This window comes from Tamandua tetradactyla, chromosome 4 (genome assembly GCF_023851605.1).
Source record: "Tamandua tetradactyla isolate mTamTet1 chromosome 4, mTamTet1.pri, whole genome shotgun sequence".
Taxonomy (NCBI): Eukaryota; Metazoa; Chordata; class Mammalia; order Pilosa; family Myrmecophagidae; genus Tamandua; species Tamandua tetradactyla.
In genome coordinates this window covers 126132762-126157351 of record NC_135330.1, presented here as the reverse complement: position 1 = coordinate 126157351, position 24590 = coordinate 126132762, and the positions used below count along the sequence as shown (strand labels likewise).

Genomic DNA, 24590 nt, shown 5'->3' with positions numbered 1-24590 from the left:
AATAAGCTATGATTATGTTCAGCATTGGTGATATATTACTCTGACAGAAGAATGTAAGTTGGATCTGGATATTATACTGTATTAAAGCTGACTTTCTAAGTTTAAGGTATGGAATTTGTTATTGTCACATGTGACCTGTGATGTAGTTTTTCCTCTTAAGAAGCTTCTTATTTGATTTGTAGGAAAATAACTTTTTGTTTCCCTGGACTTTTACACAAGTTTATCCTTTTGGATAATAAAAAATATTTTTCTTATTATAAAATAATTTGTTAATTACAGAAAGTAAATAAGGTAATACAGAAAAGCAAACTGAAGAAAAATATGTAATATCACTTTACTTATATAGACATTGTAACTTCTTGGGTGGAAGTGTGTGTATGTATGTATGTGTTTGTGTGTGTACTAAAGGAGTCCTACTGAAAGGTTGGATTTATGAGTCTGGTTAGAGCTGTGAATCATAAAATATATTATTCGATCATATACCATATATATTATTTTGATTCAAAATATAAATATGTATTAATTCTCAGGACTTGTGATGTGCCAGATATTTTCTTTCAGTAGACAAAGTTGTGCATAAACCATAACTCATACATATATCTTCGTGGCTTCGGTTTTCTTAAGTATAACAAAAATTTAGAGATTCTTGGAAAGTAACTGAGTTGAAATTTAATTTTTACCTTATTTTATTTTTCTAAAACTTTTTATTGTATTGTATAACATATGTACAAATCAAAGAAATAAAAAAAAAACAATAGTTTTCAAAGCACTCTTCAACAAGTAGTTACGGACAGATCCCGGAGTTTGTCATGGGCTACCATGTGATCCTCTCAGATTTTTCCTTCTAGCTACTCCAGGATATAGGAGGCTAGGAAGCTTAAATATTTTTTATCATCACAATTGGCTTTTTTTCTTTCTTTGTGAAAAATAACGTATATACAAAAAAGCAATAGATTTCAAGGCACAGCACCACAGTTAGTTGTAGGACACATTTCAGAGTTTGACATGGGTTACATTTCTATAATTTTAGGTTTTTACTTCTAGTTACTTTAAGATACTGGAGACTAAAAGAGATATCAATCTAATGATTCAGGATTCGTATTCATTTGTTAAATCCTATCTTCACTGTATAACTCCACCATCACCTTTGATCTTTCCATCCCTCTCTTTAGGGGTGTTTGGGCTATGGCCATTCTAAATTTTCAACTGAGTTAAAATTTATTTTTTAATTTTTAATTTTTGCTCGGGAAGACACCAAGAATTGAACCCAGTTCTCTGGCTTGGCAGGTGAGAACTCTGCACAAGGCCTGCCCTGAAATTTATTTTTTAATCTATTTTTTGCATGTGTGATGTCTCCTAATTATTTAATTTTTGTGCCCACATCTATTTCTGTAGCAATTTTCTTATGCTATTTTTTTGAGCCTTTCCAAAGCATTAAATGTAGTTTTCATATAAATACAAATTCTTTCGTCAATGATATTTTGCTTTCTTACGTAATATTAATTAAATTATATAATTATAATAATTAGTACAACTAATATTACCAGATTTGAAAACAAACCCTACAAATTCTTGGTGGGAGCAGAAGCATGGGGCATTGAGAGTATGTTAGATTAGCCATGAATGTTCATTATGCCATGGGCATTACAGTGTTTCACATATGGAATGGAAAGAGAAGATTATTGAACTGTTTAGGTAGAGGCTGATTATAAATGCATTTGTGCAGGTATGCGTACATATACACATTTCCTATATGTGAGTAAAAGCATATTTTTGAGCAAAAATGGAAAATACCATTTGTGCTATTTTTTGTTTTTTAAACTTAATGAATATATTGTGATTATTTTTCCAAGTCAAGGTAATAGGCAAAACTTTTTGAGAATAAAAAAAGTATTAAATCCTCCAGGGATTTCTCTCTAGCTCCTGGCTGGGTTAGGTGGCCATGTTACCTGTTTCTTCAGCTTTGTTTGCCTTTGTCACAGTGTTTTTTACACAATTTTTGCTGTTTATTGGCATCTTCCTGGTCCTCCCCCTAACCTCACTCCCTACCCCCTCCGCTCTATAGGAGGTGTTTGCTGAGTGTATTTGGAATAATCTAAGATATTCTGTTCAATTAGACTTTTTTAGTTATTTAGATTGTTGCATGTTGAATAAGCATATATTATTATATAGTTAAGGGATTCTCTGAATTTTCTTTATACTGTCAGGCAGGAGTGTATAATAACTTCTTGTCATTATTAATTAGTATTGTTGAAAAGCACACACTTTAAGATAAGGCAAATTCTTTACTGCATTTAGCCTTATTACGGTTATTTGTTTTGATCTATATATTGTTTTAGCCCAAAGACCCTCGTTATTTTATATATGAAAAATTTCCAAACTGATGAAAACTTTGAAGAAGTTATGTGATGTGTCTTATACTTTGGTAAATTAAAGGATCTAATTTATTTTAGGCTGAATTTGTTTTCTTTTGGTTTTTACAAGTGGCTGCAGTAGGGGCATGAGATGTTATAATAACTTGAAAATCTTAGAGTCTTGCACAGAGAAGAACAGTATTTTTAGTTTTTTCCCTAATACCTTTGACAATGTTAAAGGGATTGACATTTTTTAAAGAAGTTAAACTTATATCTTTATAAGTTTATCCTTCTTAACATAAACAAAAAATCATGTAGCTTGGTGTTAAGATTTTTCTAGTATTAGCTAATACTAACAAGTGCCTTTCCTCATGCTGGTTTCTCAATCTGAAAAAAAAATAATTGAAACGTGACTCATTTCAAATCATACTTTCTTGCTCAATTTGCTTAACCCTAACACCTATGTCTGGTTTCTGTAGTTGCCCATTATCTCAAGGATCTTATACACCTACTAAATATCTTCTCTGGCTTCTTTTTATTTTGTCTTTTCCTTTCTGTTGATTTATTCCCTGTATTTCATAGATGTGTTCAAATTTTTCCAATCTTAAAAATTCTGCCCCTATTATACTTATTTTCTCTAATTATGCCACCCACTTTTCCCTCTAATTCTTTTGAAATTAGCATTTCACTCCCACAGAATTATTTATAAACTTCTCTGGAAGGCACGCTAATTATTTTTAGCCCTTATTTTCTTCAACCTCTCTTTAGCAGCTAACTCTCTTTACTTTTTCTTCTTTGAAGCTTTTCCTCCCTTAGGATTTATTACATTATCTTCCTTTGGTTCTCTTTTTTCCACTGTCTCAGGTGCATCAGTGGGAGCCTCTGCCTACACTTACACCTTAGTAGTGTGTGTTTTGGACTTGTTTTTCTGGAAAGGTGGAGTAAAGGTACTTTTCCCTAAGCTCAAGTACATACCTTGGACATAATAGATGATAGAAATACAAAAAGGAAGAAAGTCTAGTGATTTTGGAGCTTAGGAATGACATGGTGGTGAGTTCTCTGGGTTTTCTTTTTGTTAGAAGCTGACAATGAGGAAATGCTGAATACCTTAGACAGTAAAATTCTGAACTAAAGCCTTTTCTCTTAGGCAAAGAACAGGAAAGGGGCAGCCAACAGGATAGCAGATTTTTAGGCAATAACTTCTCTGTTCCAGGAAATACCATATACACACTAAAGTAGCCTTATCACTATCCATTCCAGGAAAGGTTGAGTGGGGATCCTGAACTTACACCTTCAGATAGTAATAATGATGTAGTCCTCCATCTCCTTGTTGGGGTATTGTCAGAAGATGCCTGGGAGAGCCAGGACTTTCATCATCCAGTAATAACAATCCTCTTTTCCCCAAGTAATGTTAGTAGAGGCCATGAGCAGTATCAAACCATTCCTACTCTTCCCAGCCAAGTATTAATTGAAGCCTAATGGGGTGTAAGAACTCCCACCCATGTCCAGAAGTAACAAGGGCACCCCTTCCCTTAGTTGTGAATGGAGGCTGAATCAGAAACTTGGACTTCTACTTTCATGTGGTAGTAATGAGTTAGCATCTCTTTTACTCCCTCTAGAATAGTAGCACAGGAAGTCAGCTAAAATAAAAGATTTAAATAAGACCTAGAATCCCATAACATAATCCCACAACATAATCCCACATTTCTAGGTTTAAATATAAAATCACATTATACTAAAAACAGGAAGATCTCAAACTGAGTGAAGAAACAGAATTAATAGATGCTATCACCAAGATGACAGATATTAGAATTATGTGAAGATGATTTTAAAACTGCAATCATAAAAATGCTCCAATGAGCAATTCTAAACATATTTGAAACAAAAGAAAAAACAAAGTCTCAGCAAATAAATAGAAGAGATTTCTTCTTCTTTAAAGAATGAAGTGGAAATTTTAGAACTGAAAAATTCAGTAACCAAAATAAAAGTTAATGGATGAGCTCAACAGGAAAATGTAGGGTACAGAGGAAAGAATCAGTGAGCTGGAATACAGAATTACCCAATCTGAACAATGGAAAGGAAATAGACTGGAAAAAAAAAAAGAGGCTAGGAACCTGTGGGGCTTCAACCAGAAATATAACATTCCTATTATTAAAGTCATTGAAGGAAAGGAAATTAAAGGTGGTGTTAAATGAGTACTTGAACACAGAGTGGCAGAAAATGTCCCAAATTTGACGAAAGATATAAACCTACAAACTCAAGAAGTTGAGTGAACCCTAAAGGGATAGACCTTAAGAAATTCATACTAAGACATTGTTTTAGTTTACTAAAGCTGTCTGAATACAGTATACCAGAAATGGGTTGGCTTTTACAATGAGGATTTATTAACCTACAATTTATAGGTCTTAGACCATGAAAATGTCTAACCTGAGGCATCTTCAGAAGTATACCTGGATTCTGAAGACAAGTTGCTGGCATCTGGGACACCTCAGTCACATGGGAAGGCACATGGCCAGGATCTGCTGGTCCTTCACTCCAGGATTTCATTACTTTCAGCTTCTGGTTCCAGTGGCTTCCTCTCTGAGCTTCTGTGGGTCCTTTCTTAGCTTCTCTGGGAATTCTCACCATAAGCTTCCTTAATTCCTCTCCTGCTTCTATGTGGCTTTTATTCTCTCACAAAGAACTCCATTATGAGGATTAAGACCCACCCTGGGACAGGCTTCAATCAAAATAACCTAATCAAAAGATGCTACCTCAAAGTCTCTTGAGGGATGGGAGAAAAAATATGGAACTATTAAGCTTTACCATCAGGGAATCCCCTGATACTGTGTTGAACATTAGGGATACCCAAATCAGTAGGCCAAGCCATTGATCCTGAGGCTTACTCTTGTGTAGGTAGTGGAGAAACTTAGCCTACCTAAAGGTATGGCTAAGAGTTACTTTGGGAAGACCCCTTTTGTTGCTCAGATGTGGCCTCACTGTCTCTAAGCCCAACTCTATAAGTGAAACTTAAGTAACTATAAGTAACTTATGGTCTTCCTCCTGCTACATGGTACTTGACATCCAGGGGTGAAAGTCTCCCTGATGACATGGGAGATGAGTCCAGCCCTGGCACCACGGGATTAACAATTCCATCCAGACCAAAAAGGAGAAAAGAAGTATAACTAATAAAATATCAGTGGTTGAGAGAGTTCAAATAGAGTTGAGAGGCTACTCTGGAGGTCACTCATACGCAAGCTTCAGGTAGACATTGCTCCCTATCATAACTTGCCAATCCCCAAACAAAACCATTCCAGCCAACCCTAAAGAACATCAAGGGCAATATTTAAAAGCCTACAAAGGGTCCATGCACTGGGGCAACTTTCCAGAAATCTACAACCTCCAGATGGGTCCCTGGACCAGATAAGTCCTGAAACCTAGAGGGCTCAGCCTCTCCAGAACATCAGATAGTTCCATCTCCCTGCTCCATATTATCGACAGCCTCTTCCAACATGAAAAAGTTAGAATAGCCATAGCCCAAATACCCCTAAAGAGTGGAATAGAAAGATCAAAGGTGATGGTGAAGTTATACAGAGAAGGTAGGATTTGACAAACAAGTATCATTGCCGAATTCTTAAATTGATATTTCTTTTAGTCTCTAGTATCTTAGAGCAGCTAGAAGTGAAAACCTAAAAATTGTGGAATTGTAACTCATATCAAACTCTGAAATCTGTTCTATACATAATTATTGTGCTGTGCTTTGAAATTTATTGCTTTTTTGTAAATGTTATTTTTCACAAAGAAGGAAAAAAGTCGATTGTGATGATAAAAAAAAATATTTATTCTTTCTAGCCTCTTATATTCTAGAGCAGCTAGAAGGAAAAATCTGAAATGATGATATGGTAGCCCATGACAAATTCTGGGATCTGTCCCGTAACTACTTGTTGAAGAGTACTTTGAAAACTATTGCTTTTTTCTTTCTTTGCCTTGTATATATGTTAAAAAAAATAAAAATATTAAAAAAAATTTTAAAAGTTGAAAATTAAAAAAAAAAAAGAGTTCCACCCATGATAGGTCTCCACACACAGGAATTGAAAAAAAAGATCCTGGCCTTTTTTGGGATACATAACAGCCTCAAACTACCACAGACATACCATAATCAAACTTCTGAAAGCTAGAGATAGAAAAAAATCTCAAGAGTGAGAAGAGATAAATGATACTTTACCTATAGGGGAAAAACAACCTAAATGATGAATGATGAATAATAGGAGACATCTCATTAGAAACTATGTCAGCCAAATGGATGTGCCCATAATTTTCCAAACGAAAGGCTGTTCATCCAGAATCCTATATGCTGTGAAAGTATCCTTCAGGAATGAAAGGGAAATAGTAAACTCACATGAAGGAAAACAAAAGAATCTGTGACTGGTAAACCATCCCTAAAAGAATGACCAAAAGAAATTTTCTAAACAAAAAGGAAATTGTAAAAGCAGTTACTTTGAAATATCAGGAAGAAAGTACCTGTGAATAAAAATAAAAGTGAAAGCAATAGACTTTTTTCCTGAGTGTGATGGTTAGGTTCTGGTGTCAACTTGGCCAAGTGTTGATGCCCAGTTGTCTGGTCAGGCAAGGGCTGGCCTAACCATTGGTTCGAGGATGTTTCCTGACTGGTTGTTAAATTGGAAGGGTGGTTTATTATGTCATCAGTCAGTTGATTGTAGCTGTGGCTGATTAAATCTACCATCACCTAATTAAATCTCCCATCACCCAAGGGCAAGCCTCTTGCAAAGGAGATAATCTAATCAGTTGAAAACCTTTAAGGAAGAAGAGAAACTTTTCATTGTTTCTTTAGCCATTGAACCTTTTTTGTGATGTTCGTTGAGACCCTCTATCAGAGCTGCCAGCTTCACAGGCTGCCCTATGGATTTTGGACTCTTCTATTCCCATGGTTCCCACCTTTATGAATCTCATATTTATAGATATCCCCAGTTGGGTTTGTTTCTCTAGAGAACCCTACTAATACACTGGGTTTTCTAAATTTTGTTTGACAGCAGAAGCAAACATCTATAATGCTGTCTAATATTTTAAATGCGTATAGAAGACACACTTAAAATAATTATGCTATTGATCTGGAAGGGTAAAGGAATGTAAAGAGAATAAAGTTTTCTACACTTCACTGAAAGTGGTAAAATGATGACGCCAGTAAACTATATGTTAGGTATATACTGTGATTCCTGGACCAACTACTAAAAAGTTTATATAAAGAAATATATTCGAAAACACTACATGTAAATCAAAATGGCATTCTGGAATATGTTCAAATAAATCACAGGAAGGCAGGAAAAAATAAAGAAATGAAAAAGAGAAACAAACAATAAGAAAAGAAAATGGGAGACTTAGCCTTAACATATCAATAATTGCATTAAATGTAAAATATCTTAGTATACCAATGAAAAAAACAGGAATTGGCAGAATGAATTATAATATATGGCACAACTATATGTAGTCTATAAGAGACTCATTTCAAATATATCAGCACAGGCAAATTGAAAATAAAAGATTGAAAAGTATATCATGTAGGCAATCAATAGAAAGTAAGGGTGATTATATTAATATCAGATAATGTAGACTTTAGAGAAAAGAAAATTACTAGAGATAAAGAGAGGGCCATTATTATAGTGATAAAGAATCTATCCACCAAAAGACATAGCAATCCCTTAAGTGCATGCACCAAACAACGTGTATGAATGTACCAAACAATAGCCGAGTGAAATATTTGAAACTGGAAATAATAGAACTGAAAGGAATTAGACAAATCTACAGTTATGGTTGGAGACTTCAGCTCCCACAACAATTGATAGAACACAAAATCAATGAGAATAACGAAACAGAAAATTAGCATGAATAACTCAATAACACAACTGAGAGGATCTAATCCATATTTATGGAACTCTTCCACCAAATAATAGCAGAATACTTATTCTTTTCAAGTGCCCATGGGAAATATATCAAGATTGATCATATCATGGTCAAAAAACAAACCTCAAAAAATTAAAAAAATTAAATCATGCAGAATGTACTCTCTGACTATGAGGGTTTGAAGCTGTGTGTACCCTAGAAAAGATCATTCTTCTTTTAGTGTGGGTTTAGACCTGTTGTAGATGGGACCTTTTGACAATGTTATTTCTATTGAGATGTGAGCTATGCCATCCAATCTCGGTCTTAATCCTGTTACTGGAATCCTTTATAAGAGGATAAAACACAGAAAAGAGCTCCAGAGAAGCTGAGGAGGAAGCCGCTGAAGCCAGAAGCTAAAAGCAATGAAATCCAAGAGAGAAGGACCAGCAGATGTTGCCTTGTGCCTTGCTATCTGGCAGAGGAGCCTGTGCTTGCTGGTAGCCAGTCTTGAGGGAGAAAGTATCATCTGTTGATTCCTTGAGTTGGAAATTTTCATACCTAATAACTGTAGGCTTGTAAGTTAGTAAATCCCCATTGTAAAGCTAACCTATCTTTGGTATATTGCATTTTGTCAGCTTTACCAAACCAAATCAAAGAGCAAAAAGGACTCAACTAGAAATCACTAACAGAAAGACATCAAGAAAATCTACAAACAGTTGACAGCTAAGCAACACATTTCAGAATAATCTGTGGGTCAGAGAAGAAATTTCAAGGGAAACAACAATAACAAAAAACACTGAACTAATGAAAGCACAAAATTTCAAACATTTGGAGGCACATCTAAAGCAGTGCCGAAAGGGAAATCTATAGCATTAAATGCATATATTAGAAGAAAGAAGCCTCAAATCAGTAATCTGAGCTCCCACCTCAAGAATCTAGAAAAAAAGTAAAATAAATCCAAAGGAAGAAGGATGAATATTATAAAGCTAAGAGCAGAAATCAATGAGATTGAACGAGAAACTGTATAAAAAATCAATGAAACAAGGAGCTGATTCTTTGCAAAGATTAATAAAAGTGACAAACCTCTAATCATCTTGATAAAGAGAAAGAGAGAGAAGACACAAATTGCCAATATTAGAAGTGATATGGGATAATGCTACATACCCCATAGATATTGGAAGAATAATAAGGAAATACTAAGGGAACTTATACCCATGAATTTGACAATTTAAATGAAACTGGCCAATTGTTTGTAAAGCACAGACTACACACCCAATGTGACATCAATAATTAGAATCTCTTTATTAAGGAAATTAAATTCCTGGAAAGATCTCCTCCTAAGGAGTTCCAGGCCCAAATACTTTCACTTTAGAATTCTACCAAACATTTAAAGAATTGACTCCAATTCTACATAGTCTCTTCCAGAAAATAGAAGAGTAGGGAAAACTTTCCAATTCATTTTATGAAGCTAGTACTATCCCAATACCAAAATCATGCAAAAAAAAAGTACAAAAATACAAATAAACAGCAATAAACTATAGACCCAAATCCTTCTGAATGTAGATACAAAAATCTGTATGTTATGCTCTATATTAAAACAGGCTAAAGAAGTAAAACCACATAATTGCTTTAACTGATGCACAAAAAGCATTTGACAACATTGAACACAAATTCATAATTAAAACTCAGAACAGTATTAATAGAGGAGAACTCTCAACTTGATAAAGATCTACAGAAATCAACAAATTTTTTTTCTACGAAATTTCAGAAATCATACTTGATGGTGAATGACTGATTGCATTCACCCTAAGATTGGAAATAAAGCAAAGATGCCTGCTTTCACTACTCTTTTTTCTACAGAGTGCCGGAAGGTCTATCTAGTGTAATGAGGCAAGAAAAAGAAACAAGAAGCACTTTTACTGGAAAGAAAGAAATAAAACGGTCACAGTTTGCTGATGTCATGATTGTTTATGTAGAAAATTCCAAGGAATCTACCCAAAACTCCAACAAATCAGTTGCATTTCTATGTACTAGCAAGAAACCTGTGGACATCAAAATTAAAAATCCAATGCCATTTACAATTGCTTTAAAAAATGAATACCAGGTGTAAATGTAACAAATTATATACAGGACTTCTTTGCTAAAAACTATGTAGACTGTTGATGTGAGGAATAAAAGATGTAAATAAATTGAGAGATATCCATTTTCATTAATTAGGAGATACAACATTTGCTTTCTCATTTGGGTTGTTGGCAGAATTCAATTCTGTGATGTTTTGGTGAGGCTCTCATTTCCTTGCTGATTGCCAACCGGGACCATTCTCAGCTTTTTAGAATCTACTCATATTCCTTGGATTTCTTTCATCCCTTTCTTCTACCTTCAAAGCCACTAACTGAGTTGAGTACCTCTCATGCTTTGAATTTCTCTTCCTTCTTCTTCTGACTCAACTCTTACCAAGCTGGGAAAGGGCTTCAGATTTTAAGATTTATGCAGTTAGATTGGGCCTAGTTGGACAATTCAGGATAATCTCTATTTCAAAGTCATTTAATTACATCTACAATCTTAATTCCCTTTATAATTTCCCTTTTTCTATGTAAGTTCACATATTCACATGTCCTGGGGTTAGGACATGGACACCTTTGGGCAGTAGAGAAGGGGGCATTATGCCACCCATCCCATATGCCTAATCCTTGAATGGCTTCCCATTGCCTGTAGCATTGTATATAAAGTCTTTCAAGATTAAGCCCCCTGCCCCCACACCCCATCTGTTTTGTTTTATCTCCCATATAGCTACCTGTGATGCTCGGCACAGACCATGTCTTTCATGTTTAATAACTTTCTTGGTATTCCATCCTGCTTAAAAACATCTCTTCTTCTCTGTGACTTAATTATCCTTCACGACCTAAGCTCAAGCATAAACTACTTTGATGTTCCCAGGAAGGGTAGATGCACCATTATTATAGCATTTATTATATAATAGAAATAAATTTGTTCAACATTTGTTTCAAACCTAGACTTTCAAGTGAAGAAAACATATTCTATTCAGTTTTGTATCTTTCATACCTTGTCCAATATCAAGCACATAATGAGCCTTTAATAAAGCCTGACTGACTTCATTAATGAACCCTTGAGTTGTAACAGTAATAGTAATAATGAAACATTACTCTTTGAGAGGCAGTCAATTCCTAAAGTGTGATGTAGAACAGGGACTTCAGATTGATTGCTGCTAGCTTAGTATGAATAAATAACAGCTCTGAAATCAGAATTGTTATTTTTGACATGGAGGTTGAGACAGGCTCTGTAATGCTGCATAGAATGTGTTGACTTTTTGTGCCTTTTTCTACGTATATTAAGTAAAGACACCGGCCTGGGCATCAGTAGACCGAGATACTATTTCTGCGTGGCTTTACCTCCTTGCATGTGCCTTTCCTTAGGTATAAAATGGAAAGGAATTCAGTTTCATTCTAAATGAATCCCTATCCTCAAGGAGTGTGTGGTTGGGTGAGGTTGCCCTTATGGTCGGTCTGGTTGGCTTTATTCCAGCTGTGACATAAGCTGCATTTATGTTTCCCTTCCTAATATCACACTTGGGAAGAAATGTAATAACTTCAAACAAAGTAAAGAGTGGGAGGGTCAGTCTGTGAGATGCATACTTGAGAGTGCTTTGTTTCTTTTTGACCACGAAGTAAATCTGAGACTTGATTATTGCTTTTCTTGTTCAATGAGGCAATAGTAATTGCTTCCTAAAGCCAGCAGTACATTGGAAACCACTTTGCACACTTTTGATTTCATTTTCTTTCTCTGGAAGCAATAACTGAATTTCAAAGATTAAGCTGCTTTTTACATTAAAGATGGCTTGAACATTTAATCCAAGAGAACTGTTTTCCTTCTTCCTAGCTCTGTTTTTTCTATCACTTCACCTGTTTTTTGTTCTCCTACATTGTGACCCATATGAGGAAGTGCTAAATGTTAATGTACTTAGACATTTTCTTAAGGCAATTAGAAAGAGAAGTATTTGATTTTTCCTGTTACAGAATTATAAGAGGTAGACTTTTACATTAAATTATAGTAACACACTACTTTGTGCTGTTTTAAAGCACTTTTTTCCAATACAAATGTCATACTAATCTCCATGTCATTTCTATTCATGAAGAAGAAACATTTGCACTGTGCTTATTCATCTGTGAATGCAGCTTATAGTTAAGCCACACAATGCCTGATGGTACTATTCTGACAGGTACAGAACAAATAGTGCAAGTTTTGTTTCCTGAAGATTGATCATGTATAGATCAGTTGATAATTTTTTTTTCTAGGTTGCTTCTTACCCTGATGATGAGAAATTTTACGCTTTTATAGAAAGCTATGGATTTCAATAAACTACTGTCAGGATTACAGACCTATGTACTCAATATCACTTTTTATCTGAACATCTTTTCCCAAAGAAAGAGCAAATGATATTTGCCCCTATCCTTAAAAATAATATAGCTGAAAATAGTAGAGATGGGGCTAAAGGTCTTAAAGGGGGGGTTTGTAAATGACAGCTTTTTACATGATAATATGTTAGCTAAGAAAATTTTCATAGAAACAGTGAGACTTTATATACATATTTAATTTGTTTTACTATTACCTTTTCAATATGCACTTTTGTCAACTTTGCTATGTTTAAAAATAATATTTCTTTTGATATCAAACGTCTTAGACTCCACCCTATACTCCATCCCACTTTTCTTGTTCTTGATATGTTTTATATAGTATGAAATGTAATCTGGCTTTCAGATGGCTGCTGCTACAAACGCCTATTTTATTTTTACTGAGAAATTAATTCCCACAAGGCCTTAAAAATTTGTAATCTAAGGTAATTTGGTATAATTCCTCGTTATCTTTCAACTTTAGTAAACTTTTATAGAGAATTTGTTTACATGTAATATACATGAAGGAGTATAAATTTAGTTTTAATGATTCCAGTTCTACAGTATAGAATAGAATTATCCAGTGCACCCAGAAAAAGTTGATTTGAGATCCCTGTGGGCTCCCTTATTTAGTGATAGTCATTATGTTAGGGGCTGTAATATTTAAAAAAACAACTATATTCCATTGTTAATTATTCAGATCAAAAGACTTACTGATCTACTCAAATTGATATGCTTTCTGAATTTTATTGTGGGCCACAACATAAGTATATTAAGTGTCTCAAAGTTTTATTGTTAAATTAACATAATGTAAAATTATACTTTGCATATTTTAGTGTGAGGCAGTTTTATTAATAGTGCTTTTTATTCTCTACAAAGACTGAAGGTGATAGCAGTATGAATAATTCCAAAGCATTTATATTAATTTAGGAATATCTTTATGGATATACTTTAAATATAGAGATTGTTTTAAAGATTCCCTTCAAACAAAATAGTGAAGACCCACTGTAAAGTACTAATACTGGAGGACCAGGTGAACAGAGCCTCCCTCCTTGCATCTCAGTACCAGGCCAAGTAAAACTCTCAAATTACTCCTTACATATTTGAATTTCAAGCTTCCCTGCAGTATGTGAAATAAAAATACATACACAATAGGATGCCAACAAAGCCAATAGATAAGTGGGATATTGTGGGTGTTTTCATGAAACAAGACAGGAATGCCTACAGGTAATCTGTCTGTTAACTGATGTGGAGAATAAACACTTGACTTTTGAAGTAGCATCTGATTTGAAAACACTAAATTCTTTACAACTTTTTCCTCACTTTAGCTAAAATAGCAATCTCTGTCTTCTCTTTTAAGGCAGAGTATCTTTCCTGTTTAAGTGCATTCCTGGATTAGTTATTCCATTGCTTTCACTGGACAGAGAGGAGATCAGTAAAATAACCAGAATACAGACTGCTAATGTAAATGGAAAATATCTTCTATTTTTTTCTTTCTTTGTAAAATTAGAAACTCTGTACGTTTATAGGTGGCCAAGTTGTGTTGACAGAAACATTCAAATAAGAAAGATGGATGATAGATTTTTTTACTTTTTTGTGTGTCTGTGTTTGGTTCTTAACTTTTCATTATTTTCACTGGAAATATTTTATTGTATCTTCAGTAAGAAAATGGCATTTTCTTCTGGTATGTGACTTAAACTTGTTTTTATTCTTTCCAATATCCTGCTATTGATTATTTGTTGAAATTGTGTTTTTAACAGTATCTTATTGTTCGAAGGCTATTCATACATATATAATTATACATACAGAGACACATTATATCCCACCACCACCCCCAACATTTTTGGGGGCAGATTGTTAGCATTACTTTATGTATAGGTCTAGGTTTTCATATCACCACTGAGAAAAGTTATTAATTTCTACCAAGATAGTTTTCCTATAATCAAAGTAACCTGTTGTTTAGTGGCAGAGATATCCTAGTCACATTAATACTTTGTCTTAGTAGGGCTATGTAAAAGGTATGGTGTAGTCAGGATAGAAATAACACTCCTCTTTTAAAAAAATTTTTTTTTTTAATTAGAGAAATTGTAGGTTTACAGAAAAATCCTATGTAAAATACAGAGTAAAATGCAGAGTTCCCATCAGTCACCGTGTTGTCAACACCTTGCAATAGTGTGCTACATTTGTTACAATTTTTTTTCTTCACGCACATACATTCCATACATGGTTACAATCATTGGCTCACAATATTATTACATAGCTGTATATTCATCACCATGATCATTTTTTAGAACATTATTTTATTTTTAAATTTTTTTTGATAAATCTTATACAAACATTCCATATATGGTGGTGTATAATCAGTGACTCACAGTATCATCACATTGTGTATTCATCACCGTGATCGTGTTTTAGAACATTTGCATCACTCCAAGAAAAAGAAATAAAATGAAAAAAAAAACACCTGATACGTATCATACCCTTACCCCTCCCTGTCATTGACCATTAGTATTTCAGTCTTCTCAATTCATTTATCCCCTCATCCCCCTATTATTTATTTACTTTTACCCATATTTTTTACTCATGTGTCTATACCCTGGATGAAAGGAGCATCAGACACAAGTTTTTCACAATCACGCAGTCATATTGTAAAAGCTGTATAGTTATATAGTTTTCTTTAAGAAGAAGAAGCTGGAACACATCTCAATGGTTTCAGGTACTTCTCTCCAGCTCTAATACACTATAAACTAAAAAAGATATCTATATAATGCATAAGAATAACCTCCAGGATAACCTCGTGCTCTGTTTGAAATCTGTCAGCCACTGAGACTTGATCTCATTTCTCTCTTCCCCCTTTTGGTCAAGAAGGCTTTCTCAATCCCATGATGCTGGCTGGATCCTGGCTCATCCTAGGAGTTCTGTCCCACATTGTCATGAAGATTTACACTCCTGGGAATAAGACTCCTTTTTAAAATATTCATAAAAAAACAATTATGGAGCTGTTTGTAAAAACAACCAACTTTTAAAACTTAAGAAATTCTTAACATGTACAGGTATGCATTTTAGTCATCTGAGAAGTTGTCTTTTACAGCATCCCTTTTCAATATTTTGATTAATTTTTGTTAGTTATGTTTTTTCTTTACATAGATCTGATTCTTCCCTCTTTAGATTTTTTTTTTTTTTTTTTTTTAAGGGAGGAAGGGAAGGAAAGACAGAGAGAAGGAAGGAAGGATGGAAGGAAGGAAGGGAGGAAGAAAGGGAAACATCTTTAAACATTTTCTTGTTTTATTGTATTTTGTTTGTTTGTTTGTTTTTTACATGGGCTGGGGCCGGGAATCGAACCGAGGTCCTCCGGCATGGCAGGCAAGCACTTTGCCCGCTGAGCCACCGCGGCCCGCCCCTCTTTAGATTTTTATTCTATTGTCCAATTTATGCTCTTTGGAGCAGTCCAGAGTGAGTCTATCCAGTGGTAGCCTCGTAAGTGTTTAGCGACCAGTTCTCTAGGAGGAACAAAAAGTAGTATCTGCTGATTTTTGTGGTGTCAGCACTCCCAAATGGCCTATTTAAGTTACCAACTTGAGGTCACTGAGCGTGGAGTAGGGAAGACATGAGCCATCTCTAGAACACCACTGGCTTATCCCACTTTGACTTCTTTCACTATTGAGATTATGATTCATGAATGATTTTGTCTGTGATGTTTGTTTTATATTGTTCTTATGATTATGAACATAATAAGTGTAAAATATTTACTGATCTATAACATTGTTCTCATATTCCAAAGTATGCACATTTAAAACTCTTTTGACTTCATGTGTAATTATTATTTTTCCTTTTTTTCAGTTGGGTAGAAAGCTTTGGACGTGAGGGGCTTGGATTATTATTGGACATTTTGGAAAGATTGATTAATGGCAAAATGTAAGTTTTGCTAAGAATTATTTTCAGTTAAGCTGCATTTGCATATTCAGTTGTAATTCCAACATCAATATGTTTCATGTCAATACAGCCAAGAGAAAGTTGTAAAGAAGAATCAGCACAAAGTTATACAGTGTCTAAAGGCCTTGATGAATACTCAGGTATGTATATAGATAGTTATATTTGTTCATTATCAACTTGTATATGAATTAGAGTATTTTGATATAAGATTTCTACTTGCAGTGAAGTGATGTATTGCTTTGCCATGTATTTTTGTACACAGTGGTAAAAATGTTGAATTCTATTGAATTCTAGTTTTTTATTGAAGCAGTACTCTTCCAATTAGGAGAATCTTGGGAGGAGTGAATCCTGTTTTGGTGCTTCCCTCTTCCTGTACAGATTGTCTCTCTTCCTTTCCCCCTTTTGCCTCTCCACTCTTTCCTTCCTCTTCTTCCTCTTTCCATCCCTCTCTTCCCTTTCTTTCTCTGTTAAATTTCAAAAGTACTGCATGATTCAACTTTAAAATCATATGTAATTATTAAATGTGGTCTACAGTAATTTTTATTATCAAAGAATCAAGTTGGAAAGACTTCTTATATGCTAAGAATTTAAAATCTATAATGAAATTATTGTAAACAGATAGGAATGGATCTGAGAAATGGAGCAATGTTACTTATAAAAGAAACATGGAGACCAAAATAATATGAACCCCCTGCAGAATTTCCATATTGAAAGATAAGGTTCAGAACGGCAGAGTGCTTTAAGCATATTGAAATTAGATTGATCTGAAGTGATTTTTAAAAAAAGACTAATTGCAGAAATTAACTTTACATATGACATGTAAATGCATCGTTTTTACATCCAACATCTAAGCACATCTAGCACATGATGTGTGTGGTATTGATAGGTGTTTTAGTTGCTGTTAGAAAGCAGGGGAGGAAATTTTGCCTATGGTGGTATAGCAATTTTTGTTTTATAGCAAATCATTCTGTATGTTTTTGATTAATTGCAATTTGCAATATTTTATCTTTGTTCTAATACTTAAAATAAACTTTTAGATGACTACTGGTATTTAAATTGTTTACTTTATATTCATTTTTTACTAAATATAGTAAATATATTTTCAAATTCTTTTTAAACTTAATTATTTATATATTTTTAATGCATTTTGTGGAACTTAGTTTTCTGTTTCTAGCCAATGAAAGATTTTTCCCCCTCAATCAAATATAATTTTCAAGGGTAATATTTGATTTAGAGATCAAATATCTTTTCTATATCAAATCCATTTTTTTGTGTGAGAGCTAGATTTTAGCTCTCATTATATAGTCTGTTTTAACAGTAAATGAATAAGGGAGGTTATTGAAACTGCTGACAGTGAGAAGTCTTACCGTACTGAATACATAGTGCTGCTTTCCAAGTACCCTCCTAAAGTGAGACGAGAGAAACCAGTGGTAATGAAAAAGTTGAGAGTGAAGAAAACCCAGGAATACTTTTTTTCAGACAAAACACTCATGTGGATTGGATCATAATTTGAGTTTAGATGAATATTGTGGTTAAAGTAAAGCAGTATATGGAAGATATTCTATTTGGTTTGAGACTGAATTGGATGGAGAGTAAATTTTTGCATGTATTTATCTTCTGATTGGTACAGTGTAATTTATTCTCTTAAAATAATGGATTTTATGGCTTATAACATGTATGTGGACTTGTAATCTTGTGACCTTACCCATATGGTCTCTGCTGCTGCCATTAGTTCCCCATGGTAGTTGCTCAGCTCTGGCAGTAATGTAGTGTGGGCACAGAGTTTGACCATCCTACACAGAGACTTAGCATGCTTTATTCCTACCTAAGTCATCATCTGTAAAGGTCTGAAGTTCCATCTATTAGGTAATAATAGGCCTCATGTAGAATGCGAATGAAACCTGACATTGGTCCTCGGTTTAGAACAGGCAAGTTATCTTATTATCTAGACTGAATCCCCAATATTCAGGAGAGGTACATGCTTAGATCTTCCAAAATTTGTCTCCATCTCTGTAATGTATAATATCCTTCATTTAATGTACGCAAATGCCAGCACTGGTAAGTTAGCTATTTTTCACAGAGTCAAAAGTTTTCCTGTTTTTTTTTTTTTCCCCCTTTGGTTTAAATAACTGAAGTACAGTAATTTTATTCAAGGAGGCAGCAATTCTGTCTTCAATTATAGATTCTGAATACTGGTATCTGGGTTTATTCTACTTTTAAAATGTGCACTATGCATTTATGCATTGACAAAATCGGAGAATACTGGCTATGATGGGCCTTTGGGGGTCATTAGAGAGGAGACAAAACCATGAAATCAGAATGCTCAGACTCTACCTTTCACATGTGATTAAGGTTGAAGGGCTTGTCAGAGGAGCTAGGTAGTAGCACTTGGGAGAGAGTGAGTAACAGTTGCCTTGAGTGACTGGAGTTCCTACAGGATTCTGATTCCAAAAGGGTAGGTGTTGGCTAAGGACAGCACATGGATAGTGAACAAAGTGGACATGCTGGAGGTGGCTTTACCCAGTGCTCAGATTTATTAGGGTAGAGCCATCCCCCCTCAGTACTTGGTTATCATTGATAACCAAGTACTGAGGGGTATCATTCGAATTGGATCTAAGAGCTACTTTATAAGCTGTTGACAATTCGTTGGAATGATTATTGAGGCATATTGTAGTGTCTGGCCCCATGCCTGCTTTTTCTTCTTTGTTTCAATTATGAAATGTTACAAGGCATCACAAAAGTGAATGCTTCCTGCCTGGTTTAGCTCTCTCTTTGTAAACTTACCCCTGCCACCAGTAAGACAGAAAATTCTCCCCCCAAATCATTTCCTAGATCTCTTGGCTCTTCTCCTTGTACTTCCTCCGTTGTACCTCTGTGTTCCTTAGTGTTTAAAGTAGATGCAATATTTTAGCATGGTGTGAAGGCTTCTTTGCAGAAATGCTATATGCAAAATAGGTACATTATAAATAGGATTTCAGAATACTCAAAGCATTTTGGTCTAGGCTTGCTATAGATTTAACTTTATTTTTTTTAACTTTTTTTTAATGTATAGTATAACATATATACAAAGCAAAGAAATAGAAAAGCAATAGTTTTCTAAGCACTCTTCAAAAAGTGGTTATAGTGTAGATCCCAGAGTTTGTCGTGGGCTACCTTATGATCCTCTCATATTTTTTCTTCTAGCTGCTCCAGAATATAGGAGGCTAGAGGGCTTAAATACTTTATCATCACAATTGACTTTTTTTCCTTCTTTTTTTGTGAACAATAACATATATACAAAAAAGTTATAAATTTCAAAGCATAACACCACAATTAGTTATAGAACATATTTCAGACTTTTGACATGGGTTACGATTCCACAATTTTAGGTTTTTACTTCTAAAGCTGCTCTAAAATAATGGAGACTAAAAGAGATACCAATTTAATGATTCAGCATTCGTATTCATTTGTTAAGTCTTATTTTCTATGTATAATTCCCCCATCACCGTTGATCTTTCCATACCTCTCTTTGGGGTTGTTTGAGCTATGGCAATTATAAAATTTTGATATTGGAAGGGTCTGTCACTGATATGGGGTAGGGAGATTGAACTTTCTGATGTTCTGGAGAGGCTGGGCTAGATTTCAGGACTTATCTGGACAAGGGACCCATCTGGAGGTTGTAGGTTCTGGCAAGTTACTGTCGTGCCTGGAACTCTTGTGGAATCTTATAAATTGCCCTAGGTGTTCTTTAGGATTGACTGGAATGGTCCTTGTTGTAAGTTGGCAGGTTATGATAGGTACCAAGGTCTACCTGAAGCTTGCGTAAGAGCAACCTCCAGAGCAGCCTCTCGACTATTTGAAATCTCTCTGCCACTGATACTTTATTAATTACACTTCATTTCCCCCATTTAGTCAAGATGTAATTGTTGATCCCACAGTGTCAGGTCTGGATTCATCCCTTGGAGTCCTCTCCCATGTCGCCCGGGAGACTGTCACCCCTGGATGTCATGTCCCATGTAGGGAATACGGCAATGATTTCACTTGCAGAATTGGGCTTAGAGAGTCTGAGGCCACATCTGAGCAATAACAGAGGTCCTCCAGAAGTAGCTCTTAGGTCATGCCTATAGATAGTCTAAGTTTGTTTGCTACCTACATAAGCGTCATAAGGGTAAGCCTCATGATCGAGGGCATGGCCTATTAATTTGAGTGTCCCTAAAGTTTGACACAGTATGAGGGGATTCCCTGATGGTAAGGTTTAATAGTTCCATAGTCCTTCTCCCCTTCCTCAGGGGACTTTGCCAATACTTTTTGATTATCTGGTTAATATGCTTCAGGATGTTTCCAGGTATTACAATAATCTATACAGGATTAAAGGACCTCTTTCTCATTCTGTGCTCTCTGTTTTTCAGTTGTTCAAATGAGCTGTACGGATAGGTTGAATTAGATTATGCACTACAGAAAATTTCAGTTCCAGATCAAACAAACCTTTCTTCTATTGGTCTCAAAGAGTATGTGTGGTTCTAAAATATAGACAATGTCTTCCTTAACCCTGTGTTCTGAATTACTTTAACCCCAACCTGTTCGACTTTGTTCTTATCTCTAAATATCAGGTTATATATATATATAAAATAGCCTCTCAAAATCCAGAAATAATAATTACCACCGTGAACTTAATGTGTCTGTTCTAAAAGCTTGCAATCTAGGCCCCTGGTTTCTTATAAGCATTTTCTAAAGGTGACCATACCATTGTTATTCTTTGGCTAAAGATTTAACTTTGAGACTTATATCTAGTACTAAATTTGGATTTAACCCAGAGTCTGCAATTGAGATTATGGTCCTTTTTAACACTTAGTATTAACTTTAATCAGATCAACCAATGTTCTTACTCCTCAGAAAGATTCTCTGGGATGTGTGGTAGATAAATCTTATTGTTTTAATGCTTCTATTCTTCCAAAGTTATTTGATACTTCTCTTCCATAGATTGTAAGTGGGCCCTAAGAGATGTATACTTCCTTAAATTAGAAACACTGTGTCATTAATATAAATCCTTATCTTCTCATTATAGTGACACACTGACAGTAAGCAAACAAATTATCCCAAATTATCCCGTTTATATAATGGGTTTATAACTGCATATTTTACTGATAATAAAATATAATTATGATTAGAACACATATGCATACTATGACAATTTCTATATAATTTCTGTCCTAATCATCCTTTGTCTTTTACCCACTATCAACTAACTTTTTATATCTGGCCTGCAGTGTGTAGCATGATAGCCACATGGGGGTATTAAGCACCTGAAATGTGGTTACTTAGGATTTAGGTGTCTATAAGTGTAAAATACACCCTGGGTGATAATATTTGGATATTGAGTTATTTTTATTAAAATTTTACCTGTTGCTTGATAATTTAAATTGACACCTGTGACGTGCATTGTATTTCTCTTGGACAGTGCAGATCTGGGCATTTACTTGTGGTGGTATATCTCTTACCATTCTCCCTTCCTGAGAAGATCTTCATGGCTCCAGTGACTGTTTCTCTTTTCTGTGGTTGTTGTTGTTTTTCCTTTTGGAAATCCCACTATTCCTCACTGCTTCTCCCTTTCTCATCTTGGCCACTTAGCTGTCTTAACAATTGCCAGTCATGTTGTAAAAATCACCTTGAGGGAGTTGATTAATTATCATAGTTCTTGATGTAAAGTGAATAATAGAATTTGGTAAAGGATATTGTGTGTTCTTTATATCAGGTTTTACTAAGTGTAAAAATATATTATCCTATACATATTTGAGAATAACTACATTTTTTTCAGGATGCAATGTTTCCAACTAACTCACAACATATAACCTCTCATTTCCATATTACAGTATGGCTTGGAAAGAATTATGAGTGAAGAGAGGAGTCTTTCTTTATTGGCTAAAGCCATTGATCCAGAGCATCCCAATATGATGACAGATGTGGTCAAACTTCTTTCTGCAGTATGCATTGTAGGAGAGGAAAGCATGTAAGTGTTCTCCATTTATTTTTCTAATTATATAATTATATTAATAGTCTGATTCTTTTAATTTTTTTTTCAATTATAGACTAGAATTTACTTTAAATAGATGTTGAAGTATATTTACGCAACTGATTTAGATTTTTAAAAGATTATTGGCCAAAAAGAAATGGTTGAGTAATAATTATTTCTCTTAATTCGTATAATAGTTTGGCTTAAATGTTTCTTTATGAAAAGTTGATTTCTTCATGTTATTTGTACTCAAACCCTAAATTAAGAATATAGATGAAGACTTAGAGATGTATACAAATCTACTATTTTTAAAAATATGATTTGTTTTTCAGATAAAATAAATTCAAACTATAGGCCAGGTATGTGCACATGTGAAAGTAAGCTCATAATATTTTAAAATCTATGTATAAGGCAATTTGTAATTCCTTTACCAATTGCGGTACACAGTCCTTGACCATAAAGTACATACTAAAATGTTTAAACTTTAAAGACATTATCACGTGTAGCTAAATGACTATTGCATACATATTAAAATATAACTATAAAGATAAACTTGTGTTCTTTTTAGAGGAGATTGAGGTTCTAATGATAAAGAAGCATTTAGGAATCATCTAAACATGGCTTTACAAAAAGATAAAAATATAAAAACTGAACAACCAAATGAACTAACATCAATATACCACTCATAATAGGATAGACAGAGCCTCACAAAATGGAACTCTAACATACATTTCAAAATCAACCCTGCGGTGATCCTGTCTTAACTGGTAAGGATTGAGCGGCTCAGTTTGATAGCCCTAGTTAGAGAGTATGGGCGATACTCTGCGCCCTCTGCCCTCATATGATCTAGTAGTATATGGCTATGTAAGAGGCTTGGTTTTTCCCGACACAGTCCCAAGTATGCAAAGTACAGCTTCAGTACTTTTCCCATTTTAAAAAAGGCCATATTAATTTTGGTATAGAAACCTACATGTGAATATAATTTTGATACCTACAAAAGATGCTTTCCATGCTTCTCCCTCTTCCTCCTTTCCCCTCCTCTCTCCCCTTTCCCTTCTTTTCCTTCTTCCTTCTCACTATCTCCTCTCATATCTCCTCCTTAGTTTTATACTCTCCTCTTGTCTTTTCCTCCCTTCTCTTCTCCTCTTTCATCCTTTCCCCCTTTCCCCCTTCTTCCTTCTCTCCTTTCCTTTCTCTTTCTTTATCATCTTTCTCTTTTTCCTCTTTTTTTCTCTTCCTCCTCCTCTATATTATTTTTATTATTTTCTTGACATAGGATTGTCTTTTATGATGTTAATATTTTTTTGAACTCCATCCCCATGTCCACAAATTATGTGAGCTACAGTGTGCTAGGTACTATTCACAGTAGTATGCTTTCCATGCCATACTATACTATTTTGTAAATAAGAGGTTACATTAGGAGGTAGTTGAAAAAATGGTGCCCTGAAGGAAATGTACTTTTTCAAAAATATTTACAGGATAATACATTTTTACATTTGACAAAGTCTGAAAGTATGAGAACATATAACATCCTAACAAAATCCATAAAAGTATTCACTTTACATCAAGAACTATGAGAATACTTCACATCTGTTTTTTTAAAGAGGAAGAAAAGTAGTTCTTGCATAATTATTGTGTTTTATATGTGACTGTTTTTTAGGAATCTCAACTTCATTTATTTAAACTTGAGGGCAGTGAAGTTTAGCGGTCAAGAGCATTTCTCTAAGGCTTACTATACAGGCTTGTTTCAAATACTCTACCATTAACTAGAACTTGGACAAGTTGCTTAATCTTTTTCTGCCTCAATTTCCTAATCTATAATATCGGATAATAGTAGTATCTATCTAGCTCATAGAATTGTTATGTACATTATAATGAGTTAATATTTGTGAAGTGGTTGGAATGGTGCCTGATATGTACTAAGTACTATATAAATAAATGCTTGAGGATTAAATGAATTAGAATGTGCAATGTACTTACAAGAAGTCTCAATATCTACTATGTACTCAGTAAGCTGCTTCAAAAGTG

At 34.4% G+C, this 24590-nt stretch overlaps 1 protein-coding gene across 6 annotated transcripts in view; it reads left to right on the top strand.

The window, feature by feature from the left end:
- The window catches only part of DIAPH3 (diaphanous related formin 3), a 609701-nt gene that overhangs the window by 206620 nt on the left and 378491 nt on the right, over positions 1-24590 (top strand). For 4 of the 6 annotated variants that reach the window (XM_077158393.1, XM_077158392.1, XM_077158395.1 and 1 more), the window contains 3 exons: positions 16481-16555; positions 16644-16713; positions 22423-22559. In XM_077158393.1, coding sequence (XP_077014508.1) covers positions 16481-16555; positions 16644-16713; positions 22423-22559 — 282 coding nt within the window. The other 2 variants (XM_077158397.1, XM_077158396.1) reach the window with 2 other exon arrangements.